The sequence below is a fragment of the Hemicordylus capensis genome, chromosome 7, assembly GCF_027244095.1.
Source record: "Hemicordylus capensis ecotype Gifberg chromosome 7, rHemCap1.1.pri, whole genome shotgun sequence".
NCBI classification, from domain to species: domain Eukaryota; kingdom Metazoa; phylum Chordata; class Lepidosauria; order Squamata; family Cordylidae; genus Hemicordylus; species Hemicordylus capensis.
The window spans coordinates 24,165,463-24,192,032 of NC_069663.1; the positions used below are offsets into that span (position 1 = coordinate 24,165,463).

At 46.8% G+C, this 26,570-nt stretch overlaps 2 protein-coding genes across 7 annotated transcripts in view; both read left to right on the plus strand.

Annotated features, from left to right (window-relative positions):
- The first annotated feature begins 296 nt into the window (after positions 1-296).
- TMEM145 (transmembrane protein 145) lies at positions 297-23,081 on the plus strand. 6 transcript variants are annotated; one of them, XM_053268678.1, is made up of 16 exons: positions 297-400; positions 3,650-3,785; positions 9,032-9,106; positions 9,262-9,339; positions 12,570-12,656; positions 13,410-13,511; positions 13,597-13,681; positions 13,823-13,894; positions 14,612-14,680; positions 16,200-16,280; positions 17,296-17,374; positions 18,449-18,542; positions 19,472-19,644; positions 20,525-20,645; positions 21,649-21,849; positions 21,987-23,081. In XM_053268678.1, exons 1-16 carry the CDS (start codon positions 312-314, stop codon positions 22,206-22,208), a joined length of 1,764 nt encoding a protein of 587 aa, XP_053124653.1. In that variant the 5' UTR covers positions 297-311; the 3' UTR covers positions 22,209-23,081. The 6 variants fall into 6 exon arrangements, with proteins under 6 accessions (XP_053124653.1, XP_053124654.1, XP_053124657.1 ...); XM_053268680.1 differs by lacking the exons at positions 297-400; positions 3,650-3,785 and adding exons at positions 6,681-7,483; positions 8,229-8,299; XM_053268681.1 differs by lacking the exons at positions 297-400; positions 3,650-3,785 and adding exons at positions 6,681-7,483; positions 8,241-8,299.
- Positions 23,082-23,174: 93 nt separating this feature from the next.
- Positions 23,175-26,570, plus strand: part of MEGF8 (multiple EGF like domains 8) — a 46,007-nt gene continuing 42,611 nt past the window's right edge. The window contains exon 1 of the mRNA XM_053268669.1: positions 23,175-25,068. The gene's annotated coding sequence lies outside the window, so the exon portion shown is untranslated. The remainder of the gene's footprint in view (positions 25,069-26,570) is intronic.

Here is a 26,570-nt window from a genome sequence, read left to right on the forward strand (position 1 = left end):
AGTATGTGCTAGGCACTGTACAAAAACAGAACAAATTATTTCCCCCTTTTAGTGGGAAAAAATGCTTCTTCTTGCATCACAGAGGGGGAGAGCACTGACACCCCCCCCACACCTTTCACAAACTGTCCTGCTTCCAAGTGCCCCCACCTGACAAAACTCCCACTTTGTTTGTGTATGGTAGGGCTGTCTAATTTTCCGACCACCAGCAACCCACAAGGCTAGCACGTTTTGTTGTTCTACAAACTTTTTGATCTATCTGGTTTTCCTTGCAAAAGTTTCCTCCTTGGACTGCGAAGCAGCTCATTCAGAGCATGGCAGGAAAGGGGTTAACGGGCACTTCACCCCCACCTCACCACTTCCTCCTGCAGCCCTTGGAGTTGCTGATCAGGATGACAAAAAGGTGAGTGATCTCAAATAGGAGAAACCAGTCCTTTGGGTGCGGGGTTCCTTTTTTAAAAGAGTTGCAAATCCCCTCATGGAGCTTCTGCTGCAAACTAGCAGAATTTATGATGTCTAATACTAGATGGGGAACCAAATCTCTGCAGGCACCCTCAGACCTGGTCTACACATGCAGCAAAATGAGATCGTGAAGTCCTGAGGGGAGAGTGGTGGACTATACCACTTTAGATTTGCAGGTGGAGTATCATCCCCCCCATGCTTCCCCCAGAGGCGGCCCTTTCATGAGGCAAGGTGTGGTGGTCACCTCAGGTGGCAGATTATTGGGGCGCCAGCAGGGCTGCAAGATGCCCTCTGCTGCTTCCATTAGAGCAGTTCTTCCGGACCGATCTGACCCTTGCAAACTTTGCAAAGAGTACCTCTCCTCACACTCCTTGCAAAGCTTGCAAAATGCATGAGGGGAAAAGGGACTGCTAGCCATTTCCCCCTCCTCCCTGCCCCCATGCCACTTTCAAAGTTTGCAAAGGCTGGCTTTGCAAGGGGACTGCCCCTCTCCCCACATTGTGGGGCAAGGCAGTATTTGGTCCCTCACCTCAGGTGCTGCAACATTTTGGACTACCCTTAGTTTCCCCCATGTAAAAACTCTGCACCAGCAGAAAGCTAGCAGACCAAAGAGAACATTTTTAGCTAGCCCTCTCTCTGCTTTGCTAGTTTTCTACTTGCAGGGTGTTTTTATTTTTACTCAGAGGGCGGGGGGATTAAAATGATAACCCATCACCATCTGTAGTGGTGTAACCACTGTGTCATTTTAATTGTCATTTTTATAGTCTTGTTTTTAATGTTTGTGTGAACCGCCTTGGGATTGTTTTAATGAAAGGCGGCATACATATTTAACAATAAATAAAATAAAAATAAGTAAATAACCCATTCCACCTCCTTGCCAGCTCTCTGAGCATGGCATTGATCCAGCTTCAGTTTTAAATCCGGAAGGAGAAAGAGAGTCATCATATACCCTAGATATAGCAGCATCAAAGGATGTTGTGAACATACTAGCAAGTGATGGGCACTGCCCCAATTTTCTTTTTGTTCATTTAAAAGCAAAAATAAAGAGACAAATGATGATGAAGAAGAAAAGAAGAAACAGGGATGGCTGAATCAAGGGCTGGATTAATGGAGGGCAGGGCTATCAATAGCCACTACTGGCCATTGCATCAGGAGAAAGATGCCCCTGATCAGCAGGTGCTAGGGGACACCCACACAATTATTGATCTGATAACTGAGTGTTAAAATCTGTTGAGAACAATAGCAAATCTGATTATATTCAGTTTTACAATCCCCCCCCCAATATTTAAACCAGCATATTCCAGGGTAAAAAATAGTCCACCCAGCTAATTTAAGTGGCAGGATTGCACCGCTTCTACAGATTCCAAGTTTGGAATCTGTAGGTAACTTGGAAGTATAATATTCAGAATGTCTTCTTAAAAATACAAAAATAAATAAATTTAAAAATTCACTGAGCATATTCTGGTGTAAAAAGCAGTCCATTCAGCTAATTTCTGTGGCAGGATTGTGTTTGCGAAATTTGGTAACTGTGTGTCATCAGGAACTATGATTTTATTGTGCACCAATCAACCAACAAATTACTCAAAATAAGTAATAGATATTTAATTTATTCTTTTCTAAATGTATGTACCTTTTTTCAGCAAAAATTTCAGTGCAGTTCAAACACACGTGGATAAAAATTTACATTTCCTTTCTCTAAGTAGTTCATGGAGCAATGTAAGAATGTAATTTATCTAGGCTGCACATTTTATTTTTACTGACTGACTTTGCCCTTTTAAAGTAATGGCACACTGTGGATTCTGTACAAAGCTGCCAGTGCCCAGCCCTGAATCCTCTAAACAATGCATTGACTTCCCTTTGTGAAGATGTTAATTTCATTTATCCTCTGTGTCATCTGTTCTGGTGTGTGTGCGTGTGTGCATACATGTACATGCGCACACACGCACGCACACACACACACCAGAAGACTTAGCAAGCAATTCTGAGTCCATCTGCAGAATCGAAGTCTTGGTTATTGGAAAATAACAATGGGGAAGTGGACATTTGTGGGTTTGCCTGGGTGACATAATCTGATCTGAGTTTTTGAAGATTTAAGGATGCGTGAGATCCTGTGCATATATGTGTATGCATATGCATAATAGGACTGCCAACCAATCAGAAAACAAAAACTGACCTTGTGTGTGGTGTTCCCTGCCCCCTTTCCTTTCTGGCCTGTCTATATTGGCTAGGCCTGATGTCGTTGGACTACAACACCCATAACCCCAATCCAAAATGGCCTTAAAGGGATTATGGGAGTTGTAGTTCAACAACATCTGGGGTACATCAACATCTCCAAGTTTGAGAAGCCACTCTTCTGGACAGTGTAGTTAAATACAAAGAGCAGTGGGGATTTGGATTTGATCCAAGTTCAGATCCCTTCCCAGCCAAGAAGCAAACTCTTGGCTGAAACTCTATGGCTCTCTGGGCACCTATCCAACAGAACATTATTCAACACCCCTTAATGTGCCCCCAAGCCACCTGGTAATATTCACAGTTGGGGTGGTGGTGCAGGACAGTTACTGGGCTACTGTAGGTGTAGAGGGGATTCGAACTCATGATGGTGGCTGTCAGTGTAGAACCAGGGGATAATATATTATTTGGATTAACAAATACAGAGTATCCAGATTCAGTGGTGGAGCTTTGCTTGCAGAAAGTGTGAAGTTTAATCTCTAGAGTGGGGAAAGACCCCCCCATCTGAAACCCTTGAAAGCCAGTCAGTGCTTTGACCATACTGACTTAGAGTTGCCTGGCTCAGTAGAGGGCAGGTTCGTTTGTTCAGTATTGGATATGTGGCATCAGTTTACCCAACCGCAGGACTGTTAGGGAACCACTGCTATACTCTATACTGCACCCTCCTCACTTCTGAACCCCAGGGGTGGGTAGGTCAATGCAGGATTGGTGTTTCCTTCACTGCCCCTAAATGCAGTGCTTTCCTTATAGGAGTCAATGGCCACTCATTCACTTGTACAGAAGAAAGTGAAGGGGGTCATACTCTAGTGACCAAGAAACAAAAGCCAGGATGGGGTGGAGCTATGGAAATGGCAGCACACTTGTTTGGAATGTGGGGAACCGGGACAGAAGGAGTGAGACTGACTGATTGATATCGTGCCATCCATTGAAACGGAACTCGTAACATAAGCATAAATTACAGGTCCCTGCCCCGACGAGCGTACATTCTAAACAGAGACCGTGGAGAGGAGCAGCGAGAAAGGGAACCAGAGCCCGTTGAAGGCGTCTCTCCGCTTAGACCCGACAATCAGTGTGACAACTCAAGCTGGTGCCTCTTGGTAATTTTGAGCGCCCTGGCCATCTCCCCACCATATAGATGAAAGCAAGCACACTCTCCCTCCCTCTCCAAGTCGTGGGGTAGTTTCTTTTGGTTTCCCCCGCGTTAAATCCATCCCTATGCAGCGCCCCCATTTTCGCAAAAGGAGACGCAGAGTACCCAATGCACAGGATTTGGGAGTGGAAGCAGGAAGAGGGGCTTGGAAGGAGGGGGTGAGATCGTGTCTCTTTAAACGGGAGCGCGCAGGGAGCTGAGCCCGGCTGCTGGAGCCGGCCGTGGGGTTGAGGATGGAGCTGTCCCTGCCTCTGCAGCGGCTGCCCTGGGCTCTGAGGCTCCTCGCCGCCCTCCAGGTCCTGCTGCTCCTGCTGCCCGCGACGTGCTGGGGCAAGTACGTGAAAGGCAACATCAGCACCAAGGAGGTGAGTACGCGGCTGGGGGCGGAGGGAGCCAGGCTGCTTGTCTGGGGGCTAGGGGCACCGACCGGACCGGGCGGGCCACTCCACTGCCGGGCCCGGGAGACGCAGACCTCCCTTCCCTCGTTTGCACCGGCCCCTCCTTTCTTCCCGTGTGCGCCCTTGCTTATGATGCGCTCTCCAGCCTCTGCGCCTTATGCGGTACTGGCGCAGGCTGAGGGCGGGCGGTGGGGGCTGCTGTCAGTCCCCAAATGGCATGCAGTATACCTCTTTCGTTCTTGCACCTGGCCCTCCAGATGGGCAGCTTCCAAGCTCTTGGCCTGATGGGGTTTGAGAAGAGCACCCCCCCCCCCCGCAACCGCCTTTCCTCCCCCATTCCTGCATAATGGGCATCGGACATGAGGAGATGGTTGCCAAGGCGCCTTCCTTTCTAGTTGGATGCCAGGGGTGATGATTGCATCCTGAGTGCCCAGGATGTAGCTCGGATTTGGGGTGGCAAGGAGGATTCCAGCCGCCTGCCCCCTAACAGTCTGAGGCTTCACCAGCCTCTGCTGGCCAGGAGAGCAAAGAAAAGCTGGTCTGGGTGTAGGCTTAACCTGGCTGCCAGACTGAGAGAAGCTCCCTCTCCCATCACTGGTGTATGAAAATGGAGTATATAAGCCCAAATTCTGCACTGGTGGCACTTTGAAAACCCCACCCCCTTTCCCAGGGTCTGAGCCTGAAGATCAGACCAGCCTGCCTTTTAGGACATTGCAACTTTTGCACATGATAGGTCACAGTCTCTTAACATCTGGTGACCAACCCCAACCTTTGATGTTACCAGTTGGTGGGGTGTGCTGCTGATTCCCACATCCATTCAATGCATGTTAATGGGCAGAGTGGGGAGGAGAAGGAAGAGGTGTGTGACCATGAAGTCAGAGGGTGCTAGATCTGGAGGAATTAATTGGAGACAAGTATCTAACAATAAAGCTATTCATTTTATTTTATATGCACATAGCATATGTGCTGCACATACTGGGTGAATAAACCTATGCATATGTAAATCAACTGTCAAATGCATACTGCACACAGATTATATGTGCATATTCAAATGTAATGTGTGAATAGGGCTATCATACCTATTTTTGCAGTGGGAAAGTCTGATTAGGTCATAGAAGGGGTGGGTGGGTGCATGGGGTCTTACCACAACAGCTGCTAGATACGATTGAAGGTTTACTGAGCTGGGGAAGGAGAAATGGAATTGAGTTAGGGATTCAATATGCAATCACAAGATCATACAGCTATATCCTGGGTTACTTAATCCAAAGAACATACCTGAGGTTTTAATGCACATTACTTTTCCTGTTTAATGACCTGCCATGTTAATATACTGGTTAGGTCAGTGGATGTTTATGGTGGAATGGGTTTTTTTAATACACAGTAGTGATTGAGAGCACAGAGCCGGGCTAGTATTTATCCCGAACTAATCAATCCAAAGTAAAAACATGCACGATGTATGTGTATGAGACGACCAGAATAACTACGGCCTCTTTTTTTGGTACTCAGATAACTGACACAAATAACAATAATTGCTTTGTCAATAAAACATGCTTTATAAGGGTGGACTTTTTGGAATCTGTTCTTAACTGCTTACTATCTTTAGCCACGCTGAAACTGCATGCACCAAAGGGTAGTTAAAGGATGTTATTCATTTGCATTTGTCAATCTTCTGTATAAACCCAATCTATGTGCAACTGGGGTTCTCAAACTTGGGTTCCTAAATGTTGTTGGACTACAAATCCCATCATCCCCAGTCACAACGGCTGAAGCATCTATGGAGGATGAGCAGTAGTAGTTGCGGTTTTGCAGGGCTCTGGTGAGTGATGAAGTGGGATGAGGGGCGTAGCTACAGGAGAGGGAGCCCGTGTTTGCCCCTCTCCCCAGCGGCCCCTCGGAGTGAGGGAGATAATGAAGAAAATAGGGAGGGGTGGAGCTGGGGGCCCCTCAGGAGGTTGGGGGCCCTGGGTTCTTTGAACCCGTCTGCTCAATTATAGCTACACCCCTGGGTGGGCCAGAGAACCTACAGAGCAGGGGTTCCCAAATGTGAGTACCTAGATGTTGTTGGCTTGCAACTCCCATGGGGATGATTGGGAGTTGTAATCTGTGTCCAAGGCTGCATATGAGCCAGCAGGCCCATTAACACTTTCCAAGCAAAGTTCCCCCAAGATTTCATTGTGAGGAGAGAGAACTAGAGGGTTTATGAGGCCAGGCCACTGTGATGCAGGTAGGGTAAGGTTGCTGCATTATATTTAGGGAGAAGTTGCTACTAGGGTCCCCCTTTAAAAAAATTCTTCCCCCTCCATTTGCCCCAGTTCTTAGATTTTGCTTGTTTCCTCTGCCTTCTTCAGCCTCGGGTAGGGTTTCCGTGGAAACCTTGAGCATGGGTTGTTGCCATGGGAACGCAAGGGGATTTTAAGGGGAAGGAGGTAGGCCCGAGTGCAGAGAAGAAGGGGGTGGGAACTAAGGGTGGCATAGGCAGGATTCCTCAGATACCCCTTTCCCAGGGAAATTTGGAATCCCAAAGCCTGCCTGAACATACATATATTCTCAAAATCCACTCCTAGCTAACTATTGTATGTAGCCTGCCTGCTCCACACAGCAACACACCCACTGCATGTTGACATATTTTCCTTCCCTAGCCCAATCTTTTCCCAGACCCTTTCAAATACGTCTTGCTTGCCCTCACTCCAAATCTGAATTATTTCAGTTCCCTGCTTAAAGGCCTTTTTTAACTCTGTGGGCTAGCCATTGCTTCAGGAAACTGCGCCACTGTGACCTGATACTCTTTGGTGTCAGGTGATGGGGAAACCTGAGTAATTGTATCATAATGTGGTGTGGTGGTGGTGTTGGGGACAGAGACAAGGTTGCACAATTCCAGGAAGAAAGGGGACAGGTGTCCCATTGGTTAGAATATGGGTGCACATCTAAGATTTCAAGAGTTTATTCCGCATTAATTAAACTAGAATAAGCTTTAGCCCCTATTTATATGCAAACAGCTGTCCAGATTAGAATTTGTACTGTAGAAGCACTGAAAAAATGCTGGGACTAGAAGGGGATCTGACCTTTACTATTCTTTACCTCTGTATATAAAAGGATTCATAATCTGCACTTAGTTGTCATGCATCTAAAGACTCAGGTAGCCAACACTTTTAGGTTCTGTTCTCACATGTGGCAGAGAGGAGTGGGGCCCAGTGGTTTTGAGAGTGAAGGCCTATGAAACTGAGGGGATGAGACAGCTGCTGAACAGGTGAAAGGAGAACTGTGTGTGCTGGAATTCAGTAGTCTGTTTTGTCCCAGTTTAACTGTCATGGCTTCCTGCAAAAGATCCTGGGAATTGTGTTGGTTGGTGACAGGACCAAGACTGTTCTGTTCGAGATCCCTAGTCAATCCTCCTCTTATAGAATTATAAGTCCCAGAAGAGAGAATAACTAGTTTAGTAGTATAATCCTATGTGTATTTACTCAGAAGCAAGTTCAGTAGACATTACTTTCAAGTAAGGGTGCAGAGGATTGAAGTTGAAAGCTGTGGTCTAGAAATACCTAGGAATCTTTCTGTTAGAAAGGCCCCTTGTAACAGCAGTACAATCCTTTGCATGTTTACTCAGATCTAAGTCCCACTGTGTTCAGTGGGGCTTACTCTCAGGAAAGTATGCACAAGATTGCAGCTTTAGAGTCTTGCTCCCTTGACCCAGGACAGCCTGTCCTGATTTGGAGGCCAACCTGAGGCATATATGGCATTGGAGCCCCAGAGATAGGCCAATTGGCTAGGCCTCTTTGGTTGCTGCACTGCGCTCTATTATATTAATGAGTCTGATGTTAACCGCCTAATAGATTTCATTTTATGGGGATTGTTTGGGATGTTATTTATTCTTTCCAAGGCCAAGTAGTAAAATTTTACAGCAACTGGTTGGAGCTGAGCTGGGGCTGCTGACACGTATAATTTCCAAGCTGGGTTGGACTTCAGTGAATCTTTGCTAAAATATGTTTGTTGAGCTTCTTTTCCAGCTTGCATGTATTCGACTGGGCGCTCAAATTCAGGGGCCTGCTTGAATGATGGGATGAGGGTAAGGTTTGAGGGGCCCTTAATGAAAACCAAGGTCTAAAAGCCCAATTCTAGACGATTTGGGCCTCCCATAACCATAACCTGGGTCTCCCATAACGAAGGGACCAGCTCTCCTCAAGTCTGAGGAGAGCTGCCTGCAGAGCGGTTGCTGCCTGCAGAGCGGCAAGAGGCTTCAGTTGTCACCATCAGAGCAGTTCTTTGGGACTGACCTGACCCTTGCACACTTCGCAAGGAGTGCCTTTTCTTACACTCATTGCAAATCTTGCAAGAAGCTCAAGAAGATAAGAGGATGCTGCTTGTAACCTTCCATCTTCCCCACCCCCTGTGCCACTGTCAAAGCTTACAAGGGTTGGTTTTGAAAAGGGGATGGTCCCCAGTGAGGGCATGGGGCAGGGCAGCATTTTGCATCTTGCTTCAGGCACTGTAATACCGTGGCCCACCTCTGGCCTTTGTGTATGGCAGCCTCAGTGGTTTCCTTTCGGCTGCAAGAGGTGGGGCACGTAAACTGAGAACCCTTTCACGAGGGCTCATCTTCTTAAGCTTAGTGAAAAGGGCAGCCCTGTTGGGATGGTGACTCCTTCCAGCCTTGTGACCTTGCTGCCCTCTGAAGTTAGCAAGGGCCGATGTCATGCAAATAGTTCCTATCCTATTTAGTTCTCATTTCCTTTGTGATGCCGCTGATCCTATATAAAGAACTATTATTGAAATTGAGGTTAATTTCCCTTCTTCCCAGGACTGGGTGTTCCTGACTCGATTCTGCTTCCTCTCCGACTATGGGCACTTGGATTTCCGGTTCCGCTATCCAGAGGTATATTGATATATTTCAGTCATATGCCCCGTTTTTTAGCCCCTCATTCTGTAACCTGCAAATCCTCATTATCCCTTGTATGGAATGTGTTTCCTAGTTCTGGGCCACGGTGCTGGTATCCTAACATCCTGTCCTTCTCTGCTTCCCTTTTGAAGGCTAAATGCTGTGAAAACATCCTTCTTTATTTTGATGATCCTTCCCAGTGGCCAGCTGTCTACAAAAAGGGAAACAAGGTCAGTTTCGATCAACCTTTCAGCTTCAGAGGGAGTTAGAAACCCCTCCAGTGCTGTGTTTTTCACTTTTTGCTACTAAAATTATTAGTGACATCATTGCAGATCTTGGTGGATTGATCATTACACAGGTGTGCAGAAATGAAGGTTGAATCTGTACTACAGACTTATTTACACTGATTTTATATCAGTTTAACTGTCTTAGCTTCCCTTGGGGAATCTTGAGAACTGTAGTCTGCTGAATGTGCTGAAAATTTTGTTAGTGAACTCTAGCCTTTGCCACCACTTACAGAACTACAGTTCCCAGAATTCCCTGGGGAAATAGCATGCATGTTAAATCAATTGAAGGTTGCACCTTATGCCCATTTACTTAGGAGTAAGTTCTATTGACTCCCTGAATCTTATGAGAAAAAGTGCATCGTAGGATCTGATTGAATATCTATAGTTTATATGTTCTGAGACTAGAATGTGGTTATCCTGAGAGTTTTATATCAGCATCACTATTATGGCTTCCATTGCACACACAAAGAATCTTGGGAGTTGTAGTTTGGAAAGGGTGCTAAGAATTTTGTTGCACATTTCTAGCACTTCTTCATGGAACTGCAGTTCCCAGAATTCCCTGGGGAGAGGGCATGCTTTTTATCCAGATCATCTGTGGTGTATAAATGCCCTAAGAATGTGAGCTGGAAAGCCTCTGGTATAAATGTTACCTCACTGGTGAGCTCTAGGGTTTCTATCTTATGCACACTTTAACAGACAGCGGCTTCTTCCACTGAGCAGTACCTTAGTAACAGATCCGTCTATCTAGTAACAGAGCTGTGTTTGAACTTAAAAGGGCCAGAGGCTAAGAACTGAGGTTTTTCTTCAAGGTGGTTTAAATCAGAGCTGGCCAGGCTGAGGACTGCAATGTATTCAGCACAGAGGGATGGAGAAAACATGATTAGAAGCTACAAAGCGGCAACAAATCTGCATATTTCAGCTGCAGATAATTGACATAATTTCCATGATGATCGTGGATGTCAGGCAGCAGCTGGAGGCCTTTCTTGTGTGATGTAATTTGTGTGCTTTCTGGGGTGAGATTAGATGTGGCAGATCCAGAGACACAGTCATCGGCTCTTTGAGGCTCAGCCATGAACATGTTTGCTCACAAACCTTCTTACTACCAGAGAAGTTAATTTATGGTCTGGGTTCTCAGTGCAGGAAGAACATCTCTTCAAGGAGGTGTGGACCATTGCTAGGGGAGATGTGAATTCCTCCCTGAGCCCCTTTCTCAGCCCAGCTTAGGTGGTTGTCTTGCTGACAGTTCAGCATCTGCTAGGAAGAGAGAGGGGAGGCTGCTTTGGAACAGCAGTTCCCAAACTGTGCTGGGTCAACTAGTGTGCCGTGAGAGAATTGCCAGCATTCCACAAGAAAGAAAAAAGACGATTTAAAGAGAGACTTCTTTGGCAGACCTTTGCAAGGGTACAGAAGAGCATTAGAAAAGCCCTGCTGGATCAGGCCAGTGGTTACTGGTACAAATGAGCAGGGAGGAGCATAAAATGAGCTTCAGGTACAGCCTGTGATGCTCCCATTCCACCCTGCCCCAGCTACATCTCTCATCTGCCCTGTCCTGAGCCCAGCAGACTGGTATTTTACCCAGTTGGGGATTGAACTCCCCAGCCGCCCTGTTGAGGAGTTCAATTCCCAGCCGGCTGAATTACCAGCCCACTGAGCTTGGGGCTGGACAGATCAAAGAGGCAGGCTGGGGCGAGGTGGAATGGGAGCATCAAGGGCTGTACTTGAGGCTCATCCCCCATGCACCCCCCCATTTGCATTGGTCACAGCCAAAGACTCACCTAGTCCAGCATCCTTGTTCACACAGTGGCAAACCAGATACATCCAGGAAGCCTGCAAGTGGGGAAAAGAGGACAAACACCTCTCCTGTGCAGTCTGAGCGAAGGTCTCCTTCCAGGCAGGGATCCAGGAGAGTTTTAGGCCTTGGACAGCCCTGAGGGCAAGAGTCAGCACCATGGCTAGTGCTGAGCAGGGGAACCAGAGCTGGGCACTGCACCACACAAGGAATGTTGCTCCAGCAACTTCTTGAAACAGGCAGCTGGTTTTCATAGCTGTTGCCCAGGCAGAGTGAATTACCCAGATCCCTTCCTTAGGAAAGGCTCCGTTTCTTAAAGGGGCCTTGCCCTATTTCTTAAGCACTGGCTCCGCAGGCTCTGCTAAGACCAGTAGGTCCTCAAGGGATTCCTCCAAGATAGAGGATGAAGGCAGGGTTGGGTCATGGGGGGCGGGGAGTGCTGGCTCAGATTCTCCTGGTGTGAGGGGTCCCAGTGGTACAGTAGATGTGCACGGAACCGGTTTGGTACTCCTTTTCTGGAGCACCAAACCGGTTCAAAATGCCGGTGTTTGAGCTGGTTCAGAGGCTGGTGTGTGTGTGGGGGGGGGGGTTACTTTAAGGGATAGGGAGGGTGCCTGTTACCTGCCCATCCCTGTCCTGCCACTTTTTCCCCACTGGTGCTCTCCCAAAAAGCATGGGCATGGGGCTGCAGCAAGACCAGGGTTTTATAGGGACTGGGGGGCCCAGATTGGCCCTTGTGGGAGTCAGCTGACGGAATGCTCAGGTTGGCTGGTACTGCAGCCTCGATGGTGCCCTTCAATCATGAGCTCAGTTTGCTCATGAAAATGAGTGCTGGCAGCACAGCAGGTAAGTTCTGGAGCTCGATTGGTTGGGAGCCCTGGCTTGAGACACCCCTGCATCCCCTTACATCCTAACCAATGCACCCATCCACAGAGGAAACCACTGGCCCCTGCATGATCTCCTGTTCTGGTTTTGCCCTTTCCATGTAGCCTTTCTGGGAACAGATCATTCTGTCTTGTTTTCATATAGGGTATTATTGGAATGTTCACTTACTCCTGCTATAAAATTGCAGCAAAATCACTTGTCCTCAGAGGAGGCTGCCTATTGCCTCTGCCTGAGTCTCTGTTCAGTCTGGTCTTTCTGTCAAGAGACATTCCCAGAACACAGAGAAACATCGCAGTGGGCTCCTCAGAGGTGGGGAACTAAGCCTTTTGAGAGGTGTAAGAGTGAAGCATGGCTCCACTTTTAAGTCTGGGAAAGCAAATAGTTCCACAGCTCTTAAAGGTATAGGATCCATATCCTGCTTTGCATTCTGCAACCTGTACAAATGATATAAGGCTGAAGCTCCAGCTCTAACCCTTTCAATCTTCTGTCCTGCCTCCAGGACTGTTTGATGAAAGAGTCTGTGATACGCCCAGAGAACAACCAGGTCATCAACCTCACAACTCAATATGCCTGGTCTGGATGCCAGGTAAGTTGCAAGGAGTTACACAATTCCACATACTTTTTTCCATGCCACCTTTTACCTGTACCAAACCTCCTGATTTATAGTTATATAGTTACTATATAACTATAGTATATTTGGGTATTTCTTATTATTTTGTATAATTTATTCCACAGTTTGCTATTTTGCATTGTTCTGATTTTGCTAGTATTGGGAGAGGCAAGCACACTGATGTCCTGTCCCTAACTTTGGAAAATCTTATTCAGCTATCTATGGTTTCTAATAGTTCAGCTATGCTGGCCTTGGGCCGAAATAAACAACAACAACAAATAGTTCAGCAGGAATTGCCCATACACTCTTAAGTGTAAATTCTTAACCATAAGGGTTAGAAACTTGCTTTAGATTTTAATGAAAACTGAATGAATTTTTAATGAATTCTGATTTCTGCACTTCCTATCACATTCCATGCTTTTCCTTGGCTTTCAAGAAATTGCAACCTATGCACAACCTTACATATATAGGCAGGACCTGGAGGATGTTCATTACAACTAATACATTATATCTGTATGCTGTGGTAGAGCTCACTTATATTTTGTGCATATCTTGTGTATGCAGATTTGTACCATAGAAACACATCTGGGTTTTCCAGCTGGAGGGAAAGAAAAGACCCTCCTTAAAATAACACAGATAGAAGGGGTGATAGGGAAGAGAAGACGTCTGGAACGGCATCTCCCAGTTTTCCATCACTGCTTCATCATTGTTCTGCATTCTCTTGCCTAGCTGCTGACCGAGAATTCAGTGCGCTACTTGAGCTGCTCAAGTGGCAGAAGTTTCCGTTCAGTCCGTGAGCGTTGGTGGTATGTGGCTCTCAGCAAATGTGGGGTGAGTTTCTGCCTTTCCCCCCCTAGCACCACTTTTGATCCCCTTTCTGAAGGATCTTAATGATTTTGGACTGCTTCTTCTGCAGGGCGATGGGCTGGAACTGGAGTATGAGATGATTCTGACTAATGGAAAATCCTTTTGGACGCACCACTTCTCGGCTGATGAGTTTGGTAAGGCTCCTGCTAGGCCTAAGGGAGCTGCCGGATAAGTTTGTAACTGTGTAACAGCAACACAGTTGAAGCCCCTAGTAAAAGGAGGGAAGACTTCTACCTTCAGTGGTGAACTTCCCTCCCTTTTTCTCTTCTTTTCAGGCATCTTGGAAACAGACATTACTTTCCTAGTTATCTTCATCCTGATCCTCATGATTTCTTGCTACTTTGGCTGTGAGTACTAAAGGTCCCTCTTCTAGTGTAGTTTGATCATCACTTCCTGTTTCCAGTTGAAAGTACTTTGGCGGCAATCTGTGCCAGGTAAACAGAGCATTGAACCATGGAGATGCAGGGGTGGAATGACTTCCCATATCTGTACCCAAACACCAACTTTCAAATGGGAACAGGAAGTGACAGCTGTTACTCTTGGCTCCCCCTGCCTTGGTGAATATGGAGCCCCATATCCCTATGGGGCTGAGAATTAGAAGATGTTCCTGTGTGTGAAATTTACAATGGTGGCGGTGGGAAGATGATTTATAATTAGGGTTGCCATATTCTGGCATCCCAAATCCAGATGCCTAATTTGCATATTATGTAAATTGGCTTTAAAATAATTTCTGAGCAGAATAGTGACTTCACATAACTCCGCTTCTACAAGGGCTAGAGCTTAGCTTTTTTTAAAAAATTGAAAGCTGGCAAATCTGGGTGGACGAAGTAATCTGGGTGAGATGCTTAAAATTCGGGTAAAACTTAGAATCTCGGGGGCATGGCAACTCTATTTATAATTCTTTATTAGGAAAGGGGAATTTCTGCAAGATTCCTGACCCAAGGTATGTGGTTTTTTTGGGGGGGGGGATTGAGAAAGAGTGAGTGGCAGAGTTTTTGTGTTTCAGAGAGAGAGCACAATGTTTGCCCCTTTCCAAATAATTTCTTTTAATTTTTCCCTCTCAGATCTGTTGAAGGGCCGGCAACTTCTACACACTACCTACAAGATGTTCATGACGGCAGCTGGTGTGGAGGGTGAGTCCTGGCAGGAACGGTACAGAAAAATATAACTGAGGCCAAATCCCATGTGTACAGTACTCTATGCCCAAACTTGAACACTCTGCCACTCCCACCATCCCTTTGGTCACTGTGTTGTGTTCCCACTAATTTATTTCCTTTGTGTGCAGAATGAGTTTTGTTCTGGATGGCAGTATCAAGGCAGTGTGTGACACGTGCATTCAGAATGGGACCTTCCTGATTCAACCTGAGTGGGATCTAAAATGAGTGGACATTAAAAAAACTTGTGAGAGCATACACACGCACACGCCTTGGAGGGAACCCTGGCTGGGCAGATGGAAGTTGTAGTCCAATGACATCTGAGCACTCAGGTTTGAGAAACCCTGCTCTGTGCCAATCAGCCCAAAACCCTTCACCAAGGAAAAGCATATTCAACATCATATATTACATATGCAAATTGGCTGGATTTGAATAAATTTGCTTATTTTGCATGTTCTGCTAATTACAGGGAAAGACAAAAATCTACATCCACAGCACTGAATACCTGTCCTCTGAAACTCATCTAAACTGGTATAAAACCATTGCGTGCACACTCCAAAATCCTGGCAATTGTAGTTTGGTGAGAGTACTGAGAATGTCCAACATTCCTCCCCTCACCAAGCTACAATTCCCAAGTTTATCTGGGGGAATGGCTACTAACCTGTTTAAAGCCTGCAGCATAGCTAGACCCTGAGACTTCCCTGGGCTTTTCCAATACACTCTGAACCTACTTGTGGAATTCCACTTGTGGAATTCCACTTGTGGAATTCTCTGCCACAAGATGTGGTGACAGCCAACAACCTGGATGGCTTTAAGAAGGGTTTGGATAACTTGATGGAGGAGAGGTCTATCAACGGCTACTAGTCGGAGGGCTATGGGCCACCTCCAGCCTCAAAGGCAGGATGCCTCTGAGTACCAGTTGCAGGGGAGTGACATCAAGAAGGAGGTCATGCCCTCAACTCCTGCCTGTGGCTTCCGGCGGCATCTGGTGGGCCACTGTGCGAAACAGGATGCTGGACTAGATGAGCCTTTGGCCCGATCCAGCAGGGCTGTTCCTATGTTCCTCCATGTAGTTACTTTTTAAAAAGTTGTACTGAATTTTATACTACCCGTTTATACTACCCATCACAACCTACCCTGTCTGTCCCTGCATCCGCATCCTGAGCTAACCTCACATTGCTAAAGGATAGATAGTTGCCGCTTTGAAAAATACCGAATTCTGCATTGAATACCAAGTTTGTGGAATCCACATAGAGGAGTATCCTGGCAGAGTGTGTTGGTTTTCATATTGGTAAACTCTGAGTTATTCATTACGGTGTTATGATCACGTTTTCAGTTATTGTATTGGCAAAGGAAGGTGTGATATAAGGAGATGGAAGATGGGGGACCAGGGATGGAAGTTGGCAACAGAGAACAGCAGCAGGCTGTACAGGGAACTGTCCCCTGCAACCTCATTCTGGCTCTGGTTATCCACCCATCATCTAATTTTTCTCCTCAGTGCTCAGTCTGATGTTCTTCTGCATATACTGGGGCCAGTATGCCAGTGACGGCATTGGAAATGGAAGCCTCAAGATTCTAGGTAGGTACTGGGGCAAATATGGGTTGAACTCAGCTACTGAACCCACCAGCTGGCTGCCATCTTGTCTGATGTTTACTGATTGGACAGATATGTTCATACAGCAAACCTGGGGCAAGGTGACTCATAAACCATTCATATTGCTCAGGCAGCTCAAAGGGTCTCCTGGGATTATTAAGGAAGCTGAACAGCAAAGGGAGTAGAAAGTACCAGGCCGTGCAATGATAGGGATTTACTATTCCCCCTTTCCCAGGCACAATGGGACTGAGGAAACAGGAGAGATGGAGGAGGGAGACCTGAGGAGGGAAAGAGAAAAGGCCTGACTGGATCACTGGAAGTGTGGGCTGTTGGGGAGAAGAGAGGGAGAAGGTGTCGGGGTTGGGGGGAAAGAAGTGATGGGGGTTGGGTTGTGTGTTTTGTCAAGACTCTTCAGTACACGAGAATAATCTAGCACCTGGAGATTATTGTGAGAATTGTCACTGTTGGCATATCTCGTTTTGCCAACCTGGGGGCATAAACCATGGTATAAGCCAGGATCTCCTAACCTGGGGTCCTCGGATGTTATTGGACTATAACTCCCATCCTCCCCAGCCACAATGGCCAAAGGTCTTTGTGGATTGGGGGGTGATGGGAATTATAGTCCAAGAACATCTGGGGACCCCAGGTTGGGAACCCCTGGTATAAGTAACCATTTCTATGGCTATTCAGAACATATTTCCCCCCATGTCTCAGAGCTGAACTAGACATGGTATGGATGTTCTGTGATTGGAATCCCTGACATTGTTTTCTTTTTCAAAAATCATCTGGTGGAGGGATATTTGGATTGGAGCCATAGGGTAGGATTGGGGTGGGGTCTAACATATTTGTTGTTTTTAATATGTTACTCTCATCTGGCCCACACTGCAAAAGGCCTGGAATCAGGATGTTCCACATAAGAGCGGGGCCCTTCTGTATTGTTGTTCCAAGAGAACCTTGTTAATGTCCTGCGCTTACCTCCTTCTCCTCTCTCTCGTGCTAGCCAAGCTCCTCTTCTCCGTCAGTTTCCTGATTTTCCTCCTGATGCTCATTTTGCTGGGAAAGGGATTCACTGTCACCAGGTACCAGCATGGCTGAAGGGGGGGGGACTTTCAATAGGATGGGGCTTTCTGTCCACCACCTCATTGCATGTGATGAGGAAGAGGAAGGGCATAGAAGGCAGTTCCACAGGAGGCAGCAGCTTTTAAGATGAGATATGTTGTAGGAAGATTAAGAGGCTTTTTATTTAAATAGGCATCCTTCCGTATCCCTAAGGCATACTGCTGATAGCAAGACTTTACAAACAAAATCAGATATCAACTACAAAACAACATAGCATCTAAAATTCGAAATGTGCAGCCTTCACTCACCCCTACCTGTTTCATCAGGGACATTGATGGCCTGAGTAGAAAGACCTTTGCAGCTCTTATGGAAGACATAGGGACATAGGAAGCTGCCTTATACTGAGTCAGACCCTTGGTCCATCTTCAGCTCAGTATTGTACACTGACTGGCAGTGGCTCTCCAGATTTCAGGCAGTAGTCTCTCCCAGGCCTACCTGGAGATGCTGCCAGGGAGTGAACGTGGAACCTTCTGCATGCAAGCAGAAAGCAGAGATATTTAGAGATGTGGGACGTGTTACAGAAAGAGCAGAGTGTGTGTGCAGAGGCTTGTTAGGATGGAGAAATAGAGCAGGAACAGCTGGGCTTAAGAGCAAGGGTGTTGGGATCGGTGTTCCCTCGAACTCTTTTTCACCTGTGCATGGAATGAGTTTTGTTCTGGGCTGCAGTGTCAAGGCAGTGTGTGTGCCATGTGCATTCAGAGTGGGGCCTTCCTGATTCTTGAGTGGGTTCTGAAATAACTGCGTAGAAATTTTAAAAATTGTGTGTGCATACGGGCATGCCTTAGAGGGAACACTGGTTGGAATGTATTTTAGATGTTTGAGCAGTGTTAGGATGGGAGATAATAGGAAAAGTGGGATATTGGGATACTTTGTGGTTGAGGACGTTGCTGTTGAGGGTTTGGGTACTCCCTCCGGCATGGAACCCATTGGGGGACTGTGGCCAAAGTTTAATAGGAGAAGAAGGGTGTTAAGAAGCGCTTTGGGGTGCATGAGGCTTTCCTCCAAATCCTGGCTCATGGCTCCCTGTTTCCCAGGGGTAGGATCAGCCACACTGGCTCTGTCAAGCTTTCCGTGTACATGACGCTCTACACAATTACGCATGTGGTGCTCTTCATCTATGAGGCTGAGGTGAGTATCCAGCCTTGCAGCTGCATGTCCTTCTCAGAGCTTCTTTCCACCCAGCATCTTCCATGCTCCTGTTGTTGTTTTCTAGACCTGGGTGCATCTGACTTGATGGAACAGGGTCTTCTGCTTCTCATCCCATTTCATCGTAATGGGGAGGGCTGAAGTTACCCCCTCTCCTTTCTGTGGGGACTTGACAGGAACGTACCTGCTCAGACATTTGGGGATGGTCTCAGAAGTTTATGGTAGAAGGGCAGAATGCATGTTATCTGGCAAACGTGTGTTTTGCAGGCTAAATCTAGCGTGGGGGGTGGGGAGGTGTTTAACCCCTCCCATGCTCTCTGCTTTCCCCTCAGCCAGCTTATTTGTGGTTTTAGAGCCTGGCAGGAGAAAAAGTGGCAAGCAAGGGGAGCAGCTGCAAGGGGAAACTAGTATATGAAGGAAGGGTGATGCACCCCTCCCACCCACTAATTCTCCCCCACCAATGTCCGCTACATTTGTCTTACAAGGAAAATACAGGATTGGGAACTCTGTTTTTCCTCATAATTTATAATTCCACCCTATGCAACTAATCATCCTTGATTTTATGAATGGCCACTTAGTGTGATAGTTTTTTAGTATGTCGTAGTTCTATCCCCTGCTAAATCAATTTCTCACCATGTTGTCTATGGGACAGAGAGTTTCAAGCCACTCTCACATGCTTTCTAGTTCTTCCTTATATTTTGAGACTGGCAAGAGGCAATCTGTACGGAAGCCTCCCCTTATCGGCCATCCTATTTATTTCCCAGAATGCGATGGGAGAATCTCACCCTTCATTTCCCCTGGAGAAAGCACAGTTCTTCTTTCCAGCCTAAATTGTCTGTGGTGCTTTTGATGTGAGTTGCAGGTTTAACTTTCCTCCATCACTCACCCACTTCCTCCCCTTTGGGGCCCAGTTCTTTGATCAGGCACAGGTGCTGTACACGTATGAGTCACCAGCTGGATATGGCCTGATCGCTTTGCAGTTTGTGGCTTATATCTGGTTCTGCTATGCCATCCTGATCACTCTCAAGCAATTCCCGGAGAAGCAACCCTTTTATGTTCCCTTCTTCGCTGCTTACACCCTCTGGTGAGTGACTTAAGAGGGAGCAATGGGACGGGGAAGCCTCCAGGTCTACCATGGGTGCCTGGACAAAGACTAGGGGGAGGTTTTGCAGCAGCCAGGAATGTTTCTTCTTTCAACAAAATAAATTTTGCCTCTAGTTCAATGGATGGATTGGACATGCTGAATGGGTAGAATGATGTTTAGAGGACATGTGTATCCCTAGGTGGTGCACATAATTTAAAATATGGCAAATGTAAGAACAATTAAACAAATTTAATTGTAATGTAATTTAAATTAATTTTAACTTAAAGCCTGAGAAAATAGGTGTGTCTTGAGAGTGTTTTAAAAAGCAATCAGAGATGGAGAAGCTCTTATTTTGACTGGGAACATATTCCAGAGCCCTGCAAGTACTAATACAAATCTGCATCTGAGTTACAGCAGATCATCATGGATTCTACATAAAACTCTAAAACTGGTCAGCCAAGTTGCATGGAGACCTGTCCAAAGGCAACCAGTTAATACTCCAGTTTTGCAGGAGAGGAACACTGATATGGAGAGATAAGCAATTAGCATAAGTCCAGCCATGGCGGAGAATGTATTTTTACTTGGTAGTGTGAAATTATTGGGAGTTGGAAATCCTTGATCTACTGCAGATCTATCAGCCAGTCTCAATCTCCCTTATGCTTACTCCTGTCCTAGGGATGGGGAAGGGGCTGTAGAAGGCACCAGTTGGGGGCAGAATTTCTTGAAGTCCCAAGGAGAGGAAATCAGCAAGGAAGCAAGGTGGAGGGTATCTACCTTCAGGAATTGAAAGCTGGGAGCATATATTGCTGTGTGAATAAAAGATAATGTATGGGATGCATATATGTCCGCAAGATCTAGACAGCCTCTTTATCTCTTGCAGGTTCTTTGCTGTCCCGGTTACTGCACTCATTGCTAACTTTGTCATCCCCAAGTGGGCCCGTGAGAAAATAGTCAATGGCATTCAGTTGGGCATTCACCTGTATGCCCATGCAGTCTTTCTGGTGAGAACTCCCACCAGCCTCTTGCACGCTCTGCTATACCCTTAGCACACACTTAACTTTCAAGGCCAAATTACACACTACATGGGAAATATGTGTAACCTGTCTCATGACTTCTCCATTTTTTAGAAATTGAAGTATAGACCAAGGGTGGGGGCGGTGGCAGCCAGTGGCTTTGATATGAAACAAAGAAGTTTCTAATCCTCAAATTTGTGGAGATGCATTGAACACATGCACCAGTGTTTGCAGATTGGAGGTCAGATGTGGGAAAGGGGCACTTAACCCTTTCTCCATGGGCCATTTTTGCAGTCAGTCATGCCTCACAAACTGTTTTTCTATCTGCAGAAGTGAAAATACAGGACCCCTGGGTGGAATGCACTTGCAGGGGGTACATTTTGCTTGCAAAAATGGCACTCAAGGAAAGATCAGATTTGTAGCCCCCATGGATTTGCGCTTCAAGTTTTTAAAAAGGAGTGGTGGAGAGAAATTCTGGATTCCTGCATAATGTATAGTTTGACCCCAACATTATCTTGTAGTGAGAGACCCTTGCATTCTTATAGAAACCTTATCCCAGAAAGAAAGTGTCTTCCCCCGTGCTTATTCAGCTTTGCTTCTCCCCATAGCAGCTCGATGGACTTTTCTAACTCTCAAATGCTATCAAGACTCAAATGTTGCATTTTGATCATTGCAGAGACTGATTTGGCGATTGCTCCTTGATGGAGCTCCTGGCTACAAACACTCTACCTTTGAACTCAAGAGTTTTTTGCAAACATGAGTGCACATGTACAAATGTATCTCCACAGAGAGCCAGACACTTTTTTTAAAAAAGAAAAAGAGAAATAAGTGAAAGGGGACATTCCAATGGCAAACTGTCTGAGCCACTTTGGCACTTTTCTATGGGGCAAAGAGGGAAAAAGAGGAAGGAGGAATCCTCCTTAGAAGAAGGGGTGCAATTGAGCTGTGTGTCTGTCCAGATGCTGGCCTTACACACTCCATGTTTCCTCAGATTATGACACGACCCTCAGCAGCCAACAAAAACTTCCCATACCACGTGCGGACGTCGCAGATTGGGATCGTGGAGGAGGCAGCAGCCGGGGCCAAGTTTCCACATCACGTGTACGGCAACGTTACTTTCATCAGCGACTCGGTGCCCAACTTCACAGAGCTCTTCTCCATCCCACAGAGTACAGGGAGCAGCACCAGCAATGTGAGAACCAGGGAGGGTCTTCTTGGGGTCAAAGGTGGCTCTAGACTTCCACTCTTGAGTCCCAACTGCTGTTGCTGTTGATAGCCTTTCACTCTGCCAATGCTGGTTTGCTTATTCTTCTGCCTTTTTCCACCTAGCCCCACAAACAGGTGGAGGAGACATCGTCTGCGGACCGCATCCTGACTCCCAGCTGCGTGGTCACCACTTCAGAGCTCAGCGGCGCTCCAGTACTGCTGAAAACTTCCCCAGGGAGTGATGGCCCGCCACCCCCATACCAGCTCCACGCACCCCAACTCCACCAACATAATGGCTACACTGAGTATTTTAGCATGCACACAACCGGTGCCCGGCCCGTGTAGGGGTCTCCTGGTCCTCCTGGTCACTTGTGGCTACCCTGCTTTCTCTCTCAACACCTTCTGGGGCTCCCTGCCTCATACCCATCCCTGGGTCCCCTTTCTCCTACTCCCCTCTGACACCTTCTGTTCCCTTTGATGTCCTATTGTATCAGAGGGCTATTTTCTCCATGGCTTCTCAGAATATGCTGAACTGCTCCTTTAGTGGAGAATATAGAGCTGCCAGATATAGTGGGGACTGGTCCTTCTTTGCCTAGCATCTCCCTTCCCACTCGATATGACTTGAGAAGGTGAATCCCTAACTAGTTAGTTGCCCAAAAGCTATATCTTACATCTGTGACCTTTCCTTCCCCGTGGGACAGTCTTTCTTAAGTTCCTCAGCTCTGGGGATGGTTCTACAGGAGGAAGACAGGTACTGGGTGAACCTGGGCAGTGATTCTCTTTTATGTCTCCTTAACAGACTGGGATAGGCTTTCTTCCATTCATACTTCAGTCAAAGGTTTGCCTTGGCTGCCTTTTCCTTTATTGAGTGTGTGACCCAAAGGAAGATCATTGCAACCCTTTGCAACCTCCATTGTGGTTGAATGACTCCCCTATTTGGATACAGATGGGAGGGACTGCAGACACCCCATCCCAGATTAGCCTTGTAATATGTTCTTCTGTATCACTCCCTTTTTATGCCACTCCTTTCCTTCTACTTAATGACAGCAGCATCCCAGGAAAGCTCCTCCCTGTCTCCTAACCTCTTGGGTAACAGTCTTGCCCTTGTCCCTTCCTGTGACGATGCTGTGGGTTCTGCTCCCTAATGATGGTGAATTTCTGAAATCCACCAGAGTGGGTTTTTTGCCAAAATAAAAAAAAAAGATTCTTGTGTTTCTATTTCATTAGAAAAGCACATGGTTCTTTTGAAGTGGGGTGGGGTGGGAGGGGATCGAACAGGCAGATTTGAAAGGAGAAAGAGAGAGAGAGAGTTGGAAATGGAAAACTCCTCATGTTTATATATCTTGTAAAGCAGGCTCCTAACCACAAGAGCTGATGCCACAATAAACCCCTTACCCTCTTAGAATACATCTGCATACCCAGTTTTGAACAAGGTTTAAAACGATAACTGGGCTAGCTGATTACTTACAGAGAGGAGGGAGCATTATTATTATTTATATACTGCTTTTCCACAAAAAAGTTCTCAAAGTGGTTTACATAACAAAATGAAATAAAAGATGGTTTCTTCTTCCAAAATGGCTCACAACCTACACAGACATGTGTGCGCACAACACTAGTAAAGTCACTGGAGGCATACTATGCTGGGTTTAATAGGATAAAGCATTAAAACTTATGATCCATCCAGAAATCTTCTGCTTCAGCATCATCTGTTGATCAGGCTCAGTGGGAGTCCATGCTCATTCAGTCAGCCTATTCAGCCTGTTTAATTTGTTTGCCTGGGCCTGCAAACATTGATTGGGCATATCCAGTTACCTAGGCTAGCTACAGTGGGTCAATAATCAAGCAAATGCTCTGTGATTCCCAAACGGTGGTTTGTGTCCCCTGGGTGTACTTGAGGGCTTTCCTGGGGCTACACTGTAGTTCTCTATTGGCCACCTTCTTTTTTAAGGTCTCTCTCTTATCTGCTAAAGTGAAACATCTGCTGCTTTTATAGTTACACAACAAAAACAGTACCATCTCACCCATTCATTTTGGTCACCTGATGTGTTTCACTGTTATTAATGTGGCACCTTTTCACAACCATGTTGAAACATGTAGCTCCTGAGGTGCGGTTAATACCTCGTACGCAAAATGTAAGTAAAACAGATGGTTATTGCACTGAGACTCTCTTTTGTGGGGGAGAGGTACTTGCAGTGGTCTGAAGTGTCAGGGCTGCACATCAAGCTTTGGGAACCAGTGCGCTACAGTTACTGTATTTGTCCCCAGCCCTGTTGAGCATGTTCTGCTGAAAGTGGAGAACACAAGAGCACCCAGACACCTCTAGCCAGCACCCAGAGCTCAAACCCTTTGATTGCAAACCTTGTAAGGCAAAGGTTCCTTACCAGATGATGATGGACTACAACTCCCATGATCTCCAGTCACAAATGTCTTTTGGCCATTGTGGCTGGGGATAATGGAAGTTGTAGTCCATCATTATCTGGTGACCCGAGATGGAGAACCCTGTATTAAGGCGTCCAGGCTTAGGACATGAAACCTGAGTTGTTCCCACACTCTTTCATAGCTGCAATTGAACAGCATCTTGAGCAAAGGGGCTTTTCCATTTTTATTGACAGCCGCTGCTGGGAAAGCTCCTGGGAGGTGGTTACTTCAATAAAAAGAAACGTGTCAGCAGAGACTTGGGCGCAGATTTCTCCTTTCCTCAACTGAACTGTTAATTATTTGTATCGAATTCAATCGCGTTATATGCCACATCGGGACTCTCTGCCGTTTGTCAAGCTTTCAGCTTCTGTATCCACAGGGATTCCTTCCCAACTTTGGTTCCCCATTTGTTTCTGGACTACAACTCCTCATCCTCCAGGCCAGAAGGCTCGAAACAAAAAGTTAGCAGCCATCCCGCGCCCCTGTCCCTGCTTTCCACTCCGCTTCGCAGGTTCTATTTACAGCAAAAAGCAGAAGAAGCAATCCCACTTCCCTTCCAGTTGGCATGACGACCCTGCGGCCGCTCTAGCCTCTCCTCTCGCTTCCATAGTACCCGGCTCCATTGGCGCAGCCATTCCATAGAGAGGAATTCTATCGCCTCCTCTCTGGGCGCCGCTCCTTTGACGGCCGCTCTAGCCCCCCGTCTCTCTGCCCCTGACCCTTCCCAAGCCAGGACTGCGCCTCTATATGGGCCGCGGGGGCAGCGGAGCCGCCGGCACCTCTGGAGGTGGGTCGGGGTGGGGGGGCTCCCCTCCAAGGAACCTCGTATTTCTCTATAGCATACCGCCCCCCTCGGTTTCCCCTTCGTATTCTCCTTCCCATAGCGCTCCTTATATATGTCAGTCTTTCTTATCCTCTGCCCTATAGATTCTCCGTATAGGTGAACCCCAGACTCGAAAGGTCGAAGGCTTCTCGCAATATATAGGGCGTAATCCCCTCCCCCGGCCCCACATCTTCAGCAATAGGTCTTCCCGGTCGGTAGTCTCTTTGTCCTTTCAGTGTGTGTGCACGTTTGTTGACTGCAGAGATTCTCTGCTCTTCTGCGGTTTCTTGGGGGCATCTATAGGATGCTTCCCACATCCCAAAGGCCGTGGGGTGGGGGGTTCATTTGAAAACCCACTTTAAAAGGAATCCCCCACCCCCACCGCATTTAGGATCTCCTCCAAAAGGACCTTTGATTCCAAAGCTCTCCCTTCTCCACTTGGGACCCAATTTTCCTCCTGCGGGTTGGCTTGATTTCCAAAAGCAGTCGGATTCCTGGGAATGTCCACCCCCCACTCCTGTTAGGGGTTTATCTTCCTTTCTATAAAGCCTTTTTGTGCATGCAGGGGGGCACTTTTATTATTAAGGAGTTGCGATGGATATGCAAACACAGGCAACATTCTGAGAGTAGTGCTTAGTTTTCCCGTTAAGCCGACATGGATTTGAAGGCTGGGAGGAAAAGTCTGTGTGTGTGTGTGTGTTTAAGGTGCTGGAGCACAAGCCTGCCCTACAGTTCCAGATGTCTGGGGCCTGGCTGGTCAAGGAAATGCATTCTGTGTATGCTCAGAGCTTCTTCTGGCCAATGGCTGTAATAAAATTGATGATGGTATGCTCAGAGCGGGGGCGTAGCAAGGTTGGCATGAGTCTTGGGGCACAAAGGGAAGATGAGCCCCCACCCCCACTTTCTTCTTCAGAGGGGTGCAAGGCGGAGAGCAAAGAGTAAGCCGTCACCCTGGTGGTGCCCCCCCCACACCGTTTAGGAGTCCAGGGACCCACCCCCACCCCCATTCAGCTGTAACGATGTCCCTGCCTCAGAGGCATTTACTTCTTTTCTGTACGGCTTTGTTCATTCTATTTATATTCCATGCTATTTATGGTTTAGGGTGGTTTACTTCTATTTCAGAATTGTGCCTATTTTTGTCCCCCAAGGGGCGGCTCATGGTCTGAAGTTATGGGTTAGGATAACTTGAGAAAACATAGGAGGGGCAGATGAAAAGTGAAAAATCATCCTGTTGCACTTATTCGTTTTTGCTTGGCCCTGCTGAGCATAGGAAGCTGCCCTATACTGAGTCAGAGCGCTGGTCCATCTAGTGTAGTATTGTCTGCACTGACTGGTAGCAACTCTCCAAGGTTTCAGGCTGGAGTCTTTCCCAGCTCTATCCAGAGATGCCACCAGGGATTGAACCTGGGACTTTCTGCATGCAACAGATGCTTTACCACTTTACTGTGGCCCCATCCACTGAGGGG